General features: G+C 58.3%; 1 protein-coding gene and 1 non-coding gene across 3 annotated transcripts; one reads left to right on the top strand and one right to left on the bottom strand.

The window, feature by feature from the left end:
- Nucleotides 1–1,798: 1,798 nt before the first annotated feature.
- LOC124417681 (translation initiation factor IF-2-like) lies at nt 1,799–3,584 on the bottom strand. The gene is made up of 2 exons (XM_046911721.1): nt 2,597–3,584; nt 1,799–2,394 (listed from the first exon to the last, which is right to left on the bottom strand). The coding sequence occupies exons 1-2, from the start codon at nt 3,546–3,548 to the stop codon at nt 2,231–2,233; spliced, it is 1,116 nt and encodes a 371-aa protein (XP_046767677.1). The 5' UTR covers nt 3,549–3,584; the 3' UTR covers nt 1,799–2,230.
- A 2,091-nt stretch (nt 3,585–5,675) lies between these two features.
- On the top strand, nt 5,676–8,955 carry LOC107056538. Of its 2 annotated transcripts, XR_006933445.1 has the most exons (3): nt 5,676–5,752; nt 6,005–6,119; nt 7,467–8,955. It is a non-coding gene; the product is annotated as a basic proline-rich protein-like (transcript). The 2 variants fall into 2 exon arrangements; XR_006933444.1 differs by lacking the exon at nt 5,676–5,752 and having other exon boundaries at nt 5,867–6,119.
- Nucleotides 8,956–16,533: the final 7,578 nt, after the last annotated feature.

Here is a 16,533-nt window from a genome sequence, read left to right as displayed (position 1 = left end):
GGCCCCCGGGGGCGACCGCGAAGCCTCCCGTCTGGGCGGCTCGGCACGGCACGGCTCGGCTCCCCGCGTCCCTCCGCAGCCCGGGGCGCGCCGCGGTAATCGGGGAGCGTTTGTTCCGCGCGGCGCAACCGCCGCCTCCCGAGCGCTGCCCTGTTATTAGCGGGGAGAGGCGAAGGGGGAGGGCTGCGCGTTCGCTGCGGGCTCCGCGCTGCTGCACGTCCTCGCCTCCGGCGGAGCCGAGTGCAGGTGCCGAGCGGGGGCCGCGGGGGCCCCGGGGTTAACGAGGGCTTAGGGGCAGCGGGGCCGGGCTCGCGCGCCACATTCCTCCAGAACGCCTCCTCCGGAGAGGGGGCCCGCAGCCAGACGGTACCTTTCGGCCCCGGCCCGTCTCCGCCGCCCCCCGGGGCTGAGGACGCGACCGCAAGGCATAAGGCACGGCTGGCGGCGGGGTGTCCCTCCCCCCCCTCCGCCGGCGGCCCTGGTTCGCGATGCCCAACGTCCCGGTGCGGGCGCTGCGTGGCTGCGCTACGGTCCCGAGCAGCAGCACGATGCCGCGCAGCCCCCCCCCCCCCCGTCACGATTTAATGCTTTCCATGTTCGTCGGCAACTGCGCTTCCGCAGAGGAACCCCGGCGCGCTCCCGGCCCGGCGCTGCGCTGTATTGTGGCGAGCGAGGCGCAGCCGGAGTGAATCCATTACGCCGCGATCCGACAGCACAGGTTTCTGCGGATACCCTCTGATTTACATTTAAAACAGCGCTCAGCCATTGTCTGCCAGCCGGGAAAGAAAACACAGCCCCGTAACTTCCAATGACCTTCAAAGAGACGCAATTAACTGCTGCAATTATCGGTGCACGCCTTGTAGAAAAAAAAAAAAAGACGCAGGTGCTCGCCTCGCTCCTGTTTCACCTGGATAAGCAGCCCCGTCTCCTTCCCCTCCCTGCCCCCCACCCCCAAACGCACACCTCTGCAGCTCCCGAATGCAGGACCCCCCCCCACTCCCGGCTGAGGACAGCGCGGCTTCGTCACACGGCCGCACGCAGAGCTCCGCTGTTCGGGGCCGCCGCCGCCGGGTTCTCTTCGCGGCTCCACAAAGCGCTGCCCGCCCCCACCCCCCTCCGCCGCCCCGATACCGAATTCGGGTTAACGGGGTGGGCTCGGAGCCGCGCTCCCCTTCACCCCGAACGCCACCGATCTGCGCCCATCGACCCTCGGAGATAACACCCCGACCCCCCCGGCCCCGGGAAGCACCGCCACGGGGAGCGGCACCGGGGGCGAAGGGTGGGGGGCTGTGGGGGGCTGCCCGCTCCCGGTTCTCCCCTCTTTTGCACACGCACACACCAAATAAATAAATAAGGAGGCGGCTGGAGCCATCTGGGGTTGGATGGCTTCTCATCTCATTACAGAGCATTAGGAGAAACAGGCAAATATACAGCTATTAAAATTAATCGCCTCGCGCTGTCAGCTGAACATAATGGAAATTATTTATAGGCTGCCTGCGATGCCGGGCTCGTCACGGAGGCGCGGTGCGGAGCGGAGCGGAGCGCTTGCGGCTCTCGGCAGCGAGAGGCGTGCGGGGCCCGGCCCGGCCCGGCCGAGTGCGGGCGGTGGGGCAGCGGAGAAGCCGCTCTCGGCGGGTGCGGGCGTTTGGGCTGAGCGGAGAGGAAGCAGCGCGGGCCCCCGTAAGGCCGCGGGGCCGCCCCGGAGCGGCGTCCCCGAGGCCGGGCGGGGCTCTCCGGAGCGAAATCCCCCCCGTGAGGGCTCTGAGGGCTGCGGGAGGGAGGGGGGGGGGGGGGGGCGCGGCCGACCCGCCCGCAGCTCGCCGCCCGCAGATGCGATGCTAATTGGCGACCTTTCCGCCGCTGCCCCCGGAGCGGCCTTTCCGAGCTGTCGGCTTCTGCTCGGGGGGAGACGGGGGTCTGTCTCTTCCGCTCGGGAAGAAAAAAAAGCCAAGCAAACCAATGGGCTTGCCGATGCCGAGCGGAGCCGGCCTGCTTTTTCCGACCGAGAAACGGAGAGCGTTACGGAAGCAGGAAAGCGCTGCCCCTGCGTTTCCCGCTCCGCACGTCCTCCCCCCGCCCCGCAGCCGCGGAGCGCCCCGCGGGGCCCGAGAGCCGCCGGGCGGGGGCAGAGCGCGGGCGGTGCGGGAGCCGAGAGCGCCGCTTCGGCGGTGCGGGAGGGCAATGGCTGAGCACAGCCGTCCCCGTGCTGCGCGCCCGGGGCTCGGGAGCCTCAGCGGGTAATTGACGGTCTCGATCCCAAATTGAAACATGTGTTAACAACAACGCCGCGCATCCTAAGAGCTGCCCGGGAGACCGCCACCTCACGCTCTTTATATACGGTTGGAATCCACCGGAGGGAAGCGGCACGGGGTTTGTGGAGCGCGTTTCCCCTACCTGTAAATCAGCGCTTAGCACCGCGCTCGGGCAGCGGCAGCTCCGACGCACGCAGCGGGAGGATCGGAGCCATTCCTCCTCCCGCTGCCCTCGCGGCGCCGTTTCCACACCGCCCCGAGCCCTCCCGTGGCCCCCCGGTGGGGCGGCGTCGGCCCACGCGTGTCCGCTGGAAACCCCCTCCCCCGATGCCCCTTTAACCGACCTTCCCCCCCGCCCCCCTTAAGGGCATTCGCCGTCTCCGCAGCGCAGATCGGGTCTGGGCAGGGAGAGAGCCAACTCGTGCCGGAGCGGTTGGACGTGCCGAGGCAGCGCGGCGCTGGCAGCGCTCCCCGGGAAGGGCTCCAGGGCCTCCCACCGCCAGCCGCAGCCCTTCCACCCGCAGCTGCCGCCGTCCCCTTCCCGCACCCCGAGGAGCAGCTGGAGCCCCGCGGCGTGACCCTGCCCCGGAGGGAGCGGTGCCACCGAACTCGCGCCGAGGTCACAGCGGGGCGGCCGGCAGATGGAAAATCCCCGCTCCTCCCGCACAGGAACGCGGCGAGGACGGGCAGAGCGGTGCCCGGGCGCCGCGCGGGACGGGGAACGCCGTGGGATCCCTCCCTCGCGGCCCGCCCGTACCGCCCCGGGAGCTCCCACCCCCGCGTGGGCTCGGAGCCGCCGGCGGGAAGCGCTTTCCGAAAGGCGGCCCCGGGCCGGGCTCGGGAAAGGGCTGCGGGGTACGGTTCCTGCCCGGCCCCGCGCCGCGGCTCTCGCCCACGCGTGAACTCGCTGGAAGTCACGCGGGCGCGCCGCGCGTCCCGTGTCGCGCGCCGCCTCTCCTCGCCGGCGCCGCGCACGCGGTCGATGTCGCTCGCGGCGAAACCCACGCGCACGCACCCAACGGCTCGCGCGCCGCAACCCGCAGCGACGCCGATCCGCGCCCGCACGCGGGGCCGCACCTGCCGTCGGGCCCCCCGCCCCGGGACGCCCCGGCCCCTTCCCCTCGCCGCACCCCGTGCCGGGTGGTGCCGGGTGGTGCCCGGCAGCTGCGACGTGCCGGAGGCGGCCGGGGAAAGGCCGGCGGCGCCCGGGGCGCGGGCAGAGGCCGCGGCTGATCTCTTGGCAGAGCCGCGAGCGGTTTGGCCGCCGCAGCCGGGAGGCCGGCCCGGATTATTCATCACGGGCGGGCGAACGCGATCCTTCCCCCTCCCCCTCCGCCGGCCCTGGGTATTTTGTCCCGGCCGCGCAAACGATATTCAACTCGTGTCCTCTTCCGTGCCGGCACCGAGGAGCCTCCGGCTGCCAGAACGGCGCGCGGCGGCGGCGTCTCGGTTCCCGGCGGCCGGAGGGGACCCGGCGGGGAGCGACCGCTCCGCAAACCGCACGGCCGCGGCCCCCGCTCGTAGCGCGCCTACGGCAAACCGCGCTGCGCCGCGGGGCTCGGCGGCCCCGACTGCGAGCCGGAGCCGAAATAAAAGCGCGCTCCGCGCATCCCGCGGCTGCCCGGGCGCCGGGTCGCGATCGTCCTCGCCCGCGACCCCCCCCCCCCCTCGCCGACCCCGCTGCCGCGGGGGATTTCTGCGCCCGGCTCGGCCGCCAGCCGGCCTTCCCTCGCCCCCTGTTGGAAAGCAGCGCGCGGTGCGGGGCCGCGCTGCCGTCTCCCGCGAGCGCAGGAAACGCGTTCGGTCCGATCCGCGAGCGGCTGCGGGGCAACGCGCCCGCGGGTCCTTTCCCCCCCTACCCCCCCCGTCCCTATTCCTTCCCCATGCCCATCCCCGCCGACTCAGCGATGCAGCAGAGCGCACCTCGCTCTTAAATCGAGCCAGGATATTTAAAGCTTAACTCCCGGTTTATTTTCGTCCCAGACCAAAGGAGCTCGGCTGCCTATTCGGGCAGCTATTCAGACGCCCGCCCCGACCGAGCCCCGAGGTTATTAATTTCCCGGGGCTATTCGGTGCCTCCGCTCCGGCGTCGTTCGGGGCCGGGGGATGCGACTGGGGATCGCGGTGCTTCGCAGCCACTTGGCGTTTCGTTACTACGGGAGGAATCGGCCTGCGGCCACGCAGTGTCGTTACGTAGAGCCTTATCGATTTTCGCGCAGCGCTTCCCACCGCTTTAATTGTTTTTAAGAATGCCAATTGCAGCTCTCGCGTTCCCCGAATTCATCGTCGCCCTAATTCATAGGGCCGCCCGGCCCTCGGGGCGCGTTCAGCAGAGCCCTGCAGCGCTCCCCTCCCCAGCGCACACCTCCGGCCCATCCTGCGTTAAGGTCTCAGAATGAATGCACCGAATAAATACACCCCGAAATTAGTCACCGTTCCCGGTTTCGGGTTTTACAGCTCAAAATCCCCATCGCGACGCTGAGAAGACAAAATAGAAAGAAAAAGGAGAAAAGGGAAAAAAAAGCTAAACCACACCGAGGCCTCGCCGAGTCTTTAAAAAATAATTAGGAAGAAAAACAAGCTGAAGCCGGGAAACCCGCACCGCTGCTGCTGCCGCTGCTCGGGGCTGCGCTGACAGCCAACAGCCCCTCTGCATCCCGGCCCCCAGCCGTGCTCAGGGTGCCCGGCCGCCCCCGCCCCGACCGACGCCGCGAACACGCGTGGGCCGCCGCGGGGACTCCGCCAACCCCGGCCGCAACCCCCGGCCTTCCGCGGCTCGGAGCGGCAGCGCGGGCGTCCAAAGTTTCCGCGCCGCCAGCGGAGCCGAGCGGCAAACTCCGACCGGAAGAAGCTCGGGGCCGACCCTCCGCTCCGCTCGCAGCCCACGGGCACGGCTCCGTCCCGCTTTAGCTTCCTGCCCTCCCCTCCCGACGCTGCCCTCGGGCCGGGGGTCGGGACCACGCGGCGGAGGGTCGCGCCCGAGGGAGGCGGCCGTACGGCGGTTCCCTCCCGCTGCTCTGCCGTCCCCTCTCGGCCGCGGCCGGCACTGCACGCCCGGCCTCCCCGTATCCTCCCCCCGGCTCCCCCCAGCCCCCGGGGAGCGCGCCGGGCCGCTCCTTCCTGCCACGCAAAGGCGCGTGTGTGTTAATCCCCGGCCGCTGCCCGCCGGGCGCAGCTGTCGCCCACACGCCGAGAGTGTCCCCCCCCCTCCCCGCCACCCCCGGGCCGCTGCGCTCCATTCCACTCCCGGCAGCACCACCGCGGGCTCTCCCGTCTCTCCGGCGCAGCGCTCCGCGCTGAGAGCCGGGGGCAGGAAGGGCCCCCCCGGCAGCCCTTCCCCGGGCGGGGCTGCACCCCCCCCAGCGCAACCGCCTCCCCCGGGGGCCCGGCACGGTACGGCACCGCGGTGCCACCCGGCGCGTCATCGGCCGCGGGGAGCAGAGGAGAACGGAGCCGAGCTGTGCCGTGCCGGGCCGTGCCGCGGGCAGCCCTCGGCTGCTGTTTGTTTTGTTATCAAATCAATTAAGCTGCCTCTCTCCTCTGAAACGGGGGCGGGAGGGGGAGGAGGGGGCACAGCAGCGAAAGCGCGGCCACTCCTTTGGCACCGTCTCAGCAAAGCGAAGAGCTCCTCCTGTTGGAGGAAAGCTTTCGTGGCGGATGGGAACCCCCCGGCACGCGAGCAATTTCGTTTTATTATTGCATTTCGTGCTGCGTTGCTTCGCTTTGCGTTACACTGCGCTGTTTTATTGTAGGCCGCCCATTGGGAAGATCCGTGCTGGCTCTCAGGGGATTCAAATCGGCCCTTAATGCGGGGTAGCTCCTAACGTGGGCGCAGCTGAGCAGGGCACGGCGATGGAGCAGCTTACGGTGAGCACGGGACGGGTGCATCTTATGGGATGTTTTCAGAAATAGCCACCGGTTATGAAAGCCTTCATTTTGGGGGGCACGCAGCTGCAGCGCCATGTACAAAAGCGCACACGCCTCCCATCAGCAGATGCTTTAAGAAACAAATCCTAGCTTCAATGTGGCTGGAGGACCACGGATACAAATGCTAAAGGTTTGAAGGCTATGAGCGGTAATGTTGCAGGATGCTGAAAAGTGGGGGTAGAGGGTGCGCTTTAAGGTATTTTCTGTTGCTTCTGCATGATGAGTTTGCCTGTTTTGGAATCATGTGGCTTTGCTGGGTGCAGTTGGCTCAGGGCTCCATGCAGGGCCCCAGCCGTGGCGTGGCGTGGTGGCGTGAAACCACTGCTGTGCATCCACCCCAAAGGGGTGGAACTCAGTGAAGCCAACATTTGCGATATTAAAGTGCCGACAAACCAGCAGTTGGGAAAGAATTGCAAGGAAATATGATTTTGTTACGTGTTTATGGTCAGTCCTTACTGCCACTCTGTGCAACAGTGGAGGAGTGCTGGGTGGGAGGGCTGGGAGCCACCTGGGCTTTCTGTGTTTCTGCCGGTGGGATGCGACCTGAGCAGCTTGGATGGATTGTTAACAATGTTTTAGGTTTGGTGGGATTTCTGTGCAAACACTGGCAGATGGCACGAGTGGCTCATGTGTTTTCATCTCTCTGTTCCTTCCACGGCATCTTGCGAAGCCAGAGATCTTCACGTATCATCTCTCTTTCCGTATGACCTCTTTATCTGGCTGTTTTTCCCTCTCCTTAGCCAGCCCATGCCCTGGGCTGTCGCTACATCCCGTTGGTCCTAGAGCCCAGACCGCCTCTGTCCTTCTGTTTGCTGACATCCCTTAGCAAAGCAGTGCAAAGCGTTCAGGCATCACCTGCCAGCAGATGAGGTGTTCAGATGGAGAAGGGGGCACGAGCAGTGAGGGTTTGTAACTGCAGCCAGGCTCTGGGTACCGTGTTTGCAAGGCACAGGCGCGAGGTGCTGCAGTGCAGGTTTGTGGTGTGAGCCAGAACAGGAACCAGCCCTCCCTGTGAGCTGCAGGCTGTGTGCTCTCTGCGCCATACAGGGCCGGCCTGTTTATACAGCTCCCGATGGAGGTGATGGATTGGGCAACCTTTTTGCACTGCACTTAGGCTAAAATGTTTCTGGCCTCACCTTAAGGAGGAAACCGTGTGTTTGCCTCCATCGTCAGTGTTTTGAACCACACGACCAGAGCCAGATAAAACACACGTCTGAGCCAAATCACAATGAATGTAAACAGTTATGACAAATCATTGGAGTAACCTTTTTCCCTCTCTCTCGACAGCTTAATGCTGCTGCAGACCTCAGCCTTAAGGAACAGGTAGGCACGGCTTAGCTCAGCATCGTTTCAAATGCCAGGTTCAAAACATGTTCAACTCCACCGAGTCGTGGGCAGCGGGGCTCTCCTTTGTCAGAGATTCGTACTGAAGACAAACATTGGTGGCAATTGCGTCTAAAAATACCTCCGAACCTGCTTCTTGGGGGCGAGCGCAGACGCCAGGCGCCTGACCATGGCCGTAAATTGCTGTCGGTGACACAGCTCGGGCGTATTTAGGGGACCCAGCTTTGCCCTTTCCTTGACAGGACAGCGGCTCGCCCTGGGGTTCGTCTGCTCGTGTCACTGTCATCTGTCATGACACACTCGCGCGGGACCCAGCTGCTTACGCTGGGAAAGAAGAAATGTGAAAATAATTGGTTGATGCTTATGTGGCTCCTTAGGCTACACCTGCACAGCCCTTTTCGGGGCTCTCTATTTGAAGAATCATTAACCTTACATATACATACTGCCCTGTATCTTAGATAATGTGCCCTTCTGCCGTTAACCTTTACATAATGCAAGTGGGAAAAAAAGCCTCATCACTACTGAGCGCATCCGAGTGCAGCCTGGCTGCAGTTTAACCATGATACTGAAAGCGTCGTCATGTTTTGGTATACTCCTTTCTGAGGTGAGATTGATCCTCCTAGATTCAACTCCGGGTTTTTAGCGATGCAAAAAAGCAAACAAACAAACAAACAAAAAAACCCCGATGCAGCAAAAATGCGCGAGGGCTGGGCTGTGAACACAGAGCTGCTCTGTGCTGCTGAGAAGCAGCCGCCAAGCGGAGTGAGCACGGCGAGCACCAGCTCCGGCACACGCAGGGCTCTGGCTGCTGCCTGCGCTCAGCACGGCGCTGCCTCCAGCTTCTCCCAGCAGTGCTGGCAGGGCCTCAGCCTGGGCACGCTGCTTGGCCGTGTGCTGTGTTGTGCTTGCAGGGGGTAGCCTCCGGCAGCGTGCTACCAGCATTATGAGGGATTTAAGGGGGGAGAGAGAAAAGCGTGGCTCCTAGCATAAGATTCACGCAGCAAAGGCCCTGTAAGGGAAAGCCCCGTATCCCTGGAACACGAGTGCAGACATATTGTTAGGGGGTAGAAAGGCAGTAATTAGGGCTGGGGACCGATCGCACTTCGTTGCCAGAGGAGGTTATTCTCACCATGGATACACAGCCAGCTCTGTTTTACTCTGTCATTTTTGCTTTTGAGCCTGCTGGAAACCTTGGAGAAGTGACAAACGGGACTCAGAAGCATGCAAGAAAAGTTACTTCTGGGCAAAACATCATCCATCAGGATACCACTTACAGTGTATTTTGGTAGAAGTCCCCAAATTACAGTTCTTCAAAATTAAAATAAAGATCACGCATAATATGGGCAGCTTGTTTCTGGATTTCACAGAGCTCCCATCTTTTGCTGCAAGCTGCTTCTAATGTTGCAATGAAATCCATATTCTGCTGCTTCTACTTCTGTTTTGCACCAGGTTTCTTGTTTTTAAACATATTGTGTTCGATGGGGAGTGTGACTTGACTGTCAAATGGCAATGCTGTATATGCAGCCTTTACAACTGCCAGCCTGAATGATTCCATGGGTGAAATCACATTGGTCAGGTGGTGTTGGCATGGTTCATGCAGTGGGTGCATATTGCATGGGGGCAGGCTGCATTGCTGGCCCCGGGGCCTACTGACACGCAGTGCCAGGCTGCAGTGCTGGGAGCATTGGGGCCTACTGGACACACAGTGCCAGGCTGCAGTGCTGGGAGCATTGGGGCCTACTGACACCCAGTGCCAGGCTGCCATGCTGGGAGCATTGGGGCCTACTGACACACAGTGCCAGGTCACAGTGCTGGGAGTGTTGGGGCCTACTGACACACAGTGCCAGGCTGCAGTGCTGGGAGCACTGGGGCCTACTCAGTACTGGGGCCTACTGACACACAGTGCTGGCTCAACGCCACTTACAGAGCAGGGTGCTCCAAGCCTGCAAGGGCTAGCACAGGCATCTAAGACAGGCTTAGGGTTTGCTGGACTTGTGAGCCTGGCCAAGATGCTAGCATGTTCCTCTGCCTTCCCACAGCCCACCCAGCTGTGCTGCCTGGAAGCGCAGTGCGGAACCAGGTCACCCTGAGCATGCTTGAATATTATTTCTGAGTGGAAATGCTCAGTGTACAAGAAAGAAACATTGCAATGCAGAAAAAGTTAATGAAAGAGCTGAGCTAGAAATACACTCATCACCTGAGCTGACCCTTTTGTCTTGTATCATCTGAACCTTTGCTTGGTTTGGAACACAGAAGCCCTTTGTCCCAGCCCAGAAATAAAGAATAGCAGCCGTTTGGGATGTGAGCTGTCTCCAGTGATCCAGTCAGTGCTGAAGGAGCACCTGCACAAACCTCAGGCCCCTGAACACTGTCTGCTTCCCTGGGGTGCTGCTCCTGCTCAGGATGGGCCCCACCTCACTCCTACAAACCGGATCCCCTTCTCCAGGGGGCTGTCCACAAACACTGAACTGTTCATTGAAGCCATTTTGCTCACCAGAAGTAAAACATTTCCAAAACAGCTGCAGAGCTACTCCCAATATAAAGTATTACACAGGGTCATGCTTGTACATTTTCATAGAATACAGAACGGAGTTGGAAGGGACTCTTAAAGGCCATCTATTCTAACTTGCCTGCAATGAGCAGGGACGCCTGCAGCTACATCAGGTTGCTCAGAGCCCCATCCAGCCTGACCTTGAGTGTCTCCAAGGATGGGGCATCCACCACCTCTCTGGGCAACCTGTGCCAGTGCCTCACCACCCTTGCTGTAAAAAACTTCTTCCTCATATCTAATCTAATTCTTCCCTTTTTTTAGTGAAACCATTTCCCCTTGTCCTATCACCAGAGACCCTGCTAAAGAGCCTGTCCCCTACTGAAACTTTCCCTCCCCGGGGAAGAAATAAATATAAAATAAAAGAGATGGCAAACAGCAGCAAAACTCAGTGACGAGGCTGACTCATGGGACTGAGGCCAAGGCATTTCCGAAGCGTTCACCTTGCTGGCACAGACTGGATGGTGGAGCAGCGCTGGGAACATCGCGCCCCCCCGCTCCCCCCCAGCAGCACAGACCATTTACCAGCACACTGCAGGCGCTTCCCGAAATCTCTGCCCCACGCTCCCTGAGCCGCTCTCGGAGGCGGTGGGAGGGAGCACGCATGGATGGTAAATGCCACAGCAGGTTCCCCCGCGCAGGCACCCCCGACGCTGCCAATTCTTGATCCGGCAGCACAGGACGGATTAGCAGCGGAAGATTAATTCCTTCCTGTCATCTCCCCGGGGAGGTTAAATGATCTCAGGAGCAATTTCTCCTGCTGGGCACGCCGCAGTGCCGAGGCACACCGCTCGCTGCCGCAGTGTGTGTGGGGCTCTCACGGTGGCAGCGAGCTGGGGGAAGGGTCATCCACCCGAGATACATTTATTTAATTAAATGGTGATTTCTCGTGACCCTTTTTTTTCACATGAAAGGGATCTACAGCATGTCAGGAGCTGCTAGGAACTAACAAACAGCCGTAGCTACGTGCATCTTGTATGTGGATACAGAACTAGGTCTGCATTGCAAAGGAAGACTATGGGGAAGAAGCCTGCAGTAAAGATGACAGCTCAGAGTGCTTTGCTGCTGACCAGGTCTTCAGTTCCAGGCACTATGCAGTACGGCAGCAAAGCAAATACATATTGGCATGTGAGCAGTTTCACTGGTTGCAAAGGGATCGCTCAGCTGCCTTAATGGTAAGCATAAGCACCCAGACTTTGCAAGAGCTGGGTGCACAGCCCTGGCATCAGCACTTAAATGGTGCCCAGACACTGAGACACAGTCACTGTGAGTGAGGAGTGAGGGAAATCAGAGACATACGGGGTGGGTGCTTTATAAACACATTGAGCAGGATGGAGGTGAGCTTCCTATGTGTTAACAATCCATTGGCATGGTTTACATGCGCATTACTCTCAGAAAGTTGCAAGGCTGCTGCTATCCTGTTAGCCCAACAAACCAGTAGTGGCACCCAGAGGGTGCTGGAGGGTTGATCAAAAAGTTACCTTTGTCTCCCACAATTCCCCTCACACAAAAGTTAGCATTTGGATGCAAGTACCACTGTCTTGCGATTACGTGTACTAAAGCCAGGCAGAGCTGATCTGGAGCAAGATTTCATCTGTAAGGCATCTGCTGAGTAACAATCACAATCCCTGTGCACAGAGGCGTGGGCCTGCAAGGTAAAATGCTTGGGTGTCTATACGGCACAGGGCAGGCTGCACACCCACGGCACGTTGGCACGGCTGGAGGACAGTGAATGCTTATTTATTCTGCAAAGGCACTAAACCTGCGCAAATGGAAACGATGCCTGTGGTATGAGTTCCAGGACTTCCCTCCAGAGAACGCTTTCCAAAATTTGCTGACTTTCAGAGCTTATGGAATTTCAAGAGCCAAGTGATCCGCAGGAAAGTTAAAACCCAGCTAGTAAATGAAACGAGCAATTAACCAAACTGATGAGAGGGAACACGAAAACCCCGTAGCCATAGATCCTGGATATTTAGCTTCTACTTTATTATATAGAAGGAAAAATGCATCTTGTGGCAGGCAAGTTAAAATGACCTGGTTTGCTACTGAATCATACATTCAATGGGTTTAAAGCACGTTTGATACTACAGGCTGAGGCAGGGACTTTGGGATCCGCCACTCCTCCGTTCCCTGCCTTTCAAAAAGAAAGAGGATGCCGATTCCATCGCTGCTCCCTCCCAGAGATGGGAATCCTGTGTGTGGTGGGAGGAGAGGCAGCAGCTGCATCCTAGGCTCGCTGTGCTCCCAGCAGCACTGCATCCCACAGCCCCGGCATCACTGTGCCCTGCTGCTCCCAGCTGCCAGAGGCAGCCTTCTGGGGCTGAGCGACAGTGGCACGCATGTGACAGAGGACAGCTGGTTTCTGCTGGGCCTCCCAGGATGCTGACAGCTGGTTTTGCCTGCGGCGTGATGTTATGTGGGCTGCTACAGCTTTGGGGAAGCATGGGTTTAAGAACACCTGAAAGCTTTGCTTAGAGCATTCAGACCTCGCTGGACCAGGAGTGATAGGGCACTGGCAACCTTCGTTTCTGTTTCGTCCAGTTTTTTCACACTCCTTGCCTCCACAAGGATGCAGATCACCAGCCATGCCTTTTCCAGCTTCTGCGTATGGCGCGTGACTCCTGCGGCTGCTGGCTATCTGCCACAGCTTGCTATGGGTGGCAGGGGAAGCGCTGGTGGTCCTGGTGCATATCTTGCACCTCCTTCTTAGGTCTTAATTTTTGGTCTAACCAATACTATAAATAAATAAATAAAGGTAGAACTGTGGGTCTTTGGGCAGGTCTCTGCAACCCCAGGTGTCACAGAATCACAGAGGTTGGAAGGCACCTCTGGAGATCATCTGGTCCAGCCTTAGTTTCCTGTTGTAAGCTGCTTTCTCCTTCTAGAAGCCATAGAACCTCTCTGTGCCTCAACACTCCTACCAGTAAAATGGGTGCAGCATCTGGCATGCTTTTGGTAGCGGGAGGGCTGTGCTGTGAGATTTCACTGTTTGCCAAGCAGTCTGCGGTCCTCCATTAGGACGTAGCAGAGAAATGCAGCATTGCCTTCATGCACCCCGGCCCTTCCCCACCTTCTCTGAAGGCAGTACAAGGCATGTGCAGCAGGGTGCTTGCAGTGGCTTATTGCTTTCTACTGTTGCTGAGGCAGTTACACACTTTGGAGCGTTTTCATTGAGAAGTCACACTTGTGTGTGATGTCTCATGTTTGGAGGTGACTAAAAACACCTGTCGGGCACTGGCTGTTGTCCTCGTGCAGTAATCAAATGCAGAAGAGATAAACTATTAATTCTACAGTGATTTTTTTTTTAAACCCCAGGAGTATAAAATCCAAAGAGGACTTAATGCAACTGTTCCTGGGGGATGGTGTTCACAGCGTTGCGGCCATATGGGCACACAGCTGGCTAACCACTTCCTCTGCAGCCTCCTCCTCAAGAAGGGATCCTCAGGAGGGGCAGAAAAGGGCTAAGCTGATAGGAAAGCCAATCTCCCTGGCCCTGGGGGAAGCATAACTCCAGCCATAAACAAGTTAGTGAGGAACAAAAGGATGTGCAGAGGGACCATCTCTGGTCTAAATCATCAGCTGAGACTAATTTATACCACAGAGAGACTGACATATATATTCAAGCCAAGAAAGCCCAATAATTTAAAAGAAGAAAAAAAATCCAATCTGTTCCTGCTTGCAGGAGCACCTTTCTTATCAGAGCAATCCTTCAAAATCCAGTAATCACCAGCAAAGCCTGAATTCGCTATCGATCCAGCTTCAGCCCTCACGTACCTTCTATCATCAGTATCACACTGCCTTCAAAGGCCGCCAGGCCCCTCTTCCAAGCAGCAGCCCCCATCTTGCTTTTGGCACCTGCAGCCCAGCGTGAATCTCTGCTCCTGGTCGCTGTTATCCACTGGCATGGCCATGCAGAGCGCTCCTGGGTGTAGGGGGACAGTCCCACAACCACAGAACCGCAGCATGGTTGGGTGGGAAGGGAGCTCCGGTCCACCTGATCCAATCCCTACTCAAGCAAGGCCACCCAGAGCAGGGTGCCTACTGTGGCTGTGCGTAGGTAGGAGCCCAGGGTGTTGCAATTGTATAGACCTGGGCAGGTGCCTCACGGGCTATCATAAACAGAGAGGGACAAGGTATTACAGATGGGACGTCAGTGAAGGGCCAGGTCAGAAGCTCATGTAACTCGTCATCTGATCTCCACCAGCAGCTGGCCACAGCTGCACAGGGAGCCCAGACGGTAGGGGCAGGTCTGAACTGCACCAGGGCTGAAAGGAACATTCTGTGTTTGGGGCCATTTCATCCAAGATTGGTTTCAGAAGCACTCAACTCCTTGGCTCCGCGTGCCAAAGAAGGCTTTCATAATCTTTCGTTATCGAGCCTGGTTCCTCTCATCATTCATTACAGCCCTCTGGGGTTTATTCGGTAATTGATAAGCAATGAACTTGCCCTTCCCTTGCCTTGTCTTGCCTTGCCTTGCTTTCCCCTCCCCTTCCCTCCCGCAGAACACCACCTTAACAGAGCCATTAGCCCCACACAATGCACTTGCAAACCTCACGCCAGGAAATGCAGAGGGAAGGCTCGCAGGACAATGTTATCTCGGCCCCGGGCACATATGCGGCACTTTCCCATTCGCACCTTTCAAGCCGACGATCCCCGGCGCAGACAGCCGTCTGTCCGTCTGTCTGAGCACCCGGCGTAAGGCGGGGGCAGAGAGCAGCACCCCGCGGTTTCAGTAGCCCTTTAGGAACACCTCACTCGGAAGGAGGAAGCGGCCCCCTCTGCTTTTTTCTCCCCTTTCTCTTCCCCTGGGGCAGGGAGGAGCTGGGGGGAGCTGCGGGAGTTCGCTGCTTTGTCTCGCTGAGAGCTGCAGTGCCTCCCAGGTAAATCGTCTCCTCATCGGGGGTTGGTTATTATTAACACGCACAAAAAAAAAAGCTGTATTTCATTCTGACTGATCCTAGAGGTGGGGAAACGAGCTCTTCCCTTTTCCTTTCCAGCCTTGTCCTGAGCACACAGCGTGCCGGCATGAAGGTGCCGTGCCGAAGGAGGTTAGGAGCGCTGGAGAGGAATAGCTGTAATGGAAGTGGCAGTGTGAGCAGTCCTGGCAAGCGGGGTAAATCCTCCGGTCTCTGGATGATTTGTTAAGTGTTTTGCAAATATATATACATATTGCAGATATATGTTCTGTGTGTGCGAGTAACCAGTAACACGTGTATGGCAGATGGGACAGATAACTACATGGTTGTGGCTCTCCCGGGACGTTTACGTTCACAGAAAAAAGCCACTTGGGATTTATCCCTCTCACCTCACGCCCCAGCATCACTTTAACCCCTCTAACGCTGCACTGTTACCATTTAAGTCATCACTGGGTCTGGCTCAGCCCCAGGGGAAGGGAAGCAGAAATGCAGAGCAACGTTTCCCAGCTTCCTGAGCTCCAGAGAGGACCTCAACCTCCGTGAAAACAAACAAACACATGAAATGGACCTTCTTGTTTCCTATTTTGCCAGTAGAGAGCACGAGGAGAATAACTGCAGAATCATCGTAGAATCACAGAATCGCTGAAGTTGGAAAAGACCTCTAAGCTCACCCAGTCCAACCGGCAGCCCATCACACCATGCCCACTGCCCATGGCCCTCAGTGCCACATCCACACGGCTCTGGAACACCTCCAGGGACGGTGACTCCACCACCTTTATGGGCAGACTGTGCCACTGCCTCACCACTCTTGCTGAGAAGGAATGTTTGAACTCAGGAGGTGGGTCCTGGTCCCCTACTTCCAACCCAGCCAAACTCACAGGCACATTTGCTGTGCTCGAATGGAAATCTACATTTTAGCTTCCCAGTTAATGGGTTTTGAGTTTAAATATTGAAAATTGCATTCTTACCAGCAGCAAGAAATGCTTCAGGGAAGCGGTGGTAGCTTTGCTGGCCGTGTTCTTACGAATCCATCCATGTGCAACAGGTGACAAACACCTGCCTGCAGTCTCCGTCCCTGGTGCATCCCTGCAGCCTGCAGCTGGCTGTGCCGGTGGTGCGACCCCCTGCAGCCAGCCCCCAAAGGAGGTGCAAAGCCTGGTGATCTCTGCACCTCTGGGCTATGAATGGGCACAGAGCAGTTTTGTTTCCATCCTGGGAATAGGGGGATTAAAATGACCCTATCTCCTGGTTGCATTTATTTATTTATTTTTAACTTGGGCCCTATGTAAACAGTACTCTAGTCAACAAACTGCTGTTATTAAAAATTGCTAATTAAACGAGGGCAGTGACTTGTTTTATTTCCCTAAGTATTTATAGGCTTCCTGCTTTCTTGTGTTTTTCAAGGCTCTGTGTATTTTGCATTTGTTTTCACTACCCGCCCCTGCTTGTCCTACTAACTATTGCTTCATAGGCTTGTTCTGTTGTTGTTTTAACCACCCTGAGTCAGACAGAAGGATTTGCCTTATATTAAGACTGTTCTGTTCTC

This window comes from Gallus gallus, chromosome 1 (assembly GCF_016699485.2).
Source record: "Gallus gallus isolate bGalGal1 chromosome 1, bGalGal1.mat.broiler.GRCg7b, whole genome shotgun sequence".
NCBI lineage: Eukaryota > Metazoa > Chordata > Aves > Galliformes > Phasianidae > Gallus > Gallus gallus.
This window is presented reverse-complemented; position numbering and strand designations above follow the sequence as displayed.

Bases quoted from the DNA above. Each gene is read 5' to 3' on its own strand.
- LOC124417681 (XM_046911721.1), bottom strand. From the start codon at position 3,548: ATGAATAATCCGGGCCGGCCTCCCGGCTGCGGCGGCCAAACCGCTCGC. The intron at 2,395-2,596 runs GTCGGTTAAAGG...GCTGATTTACAG, and splicing joins TAAGGGGGGCGGGGGGGAAG to GTAGGGGAAACGCGCTCCAC.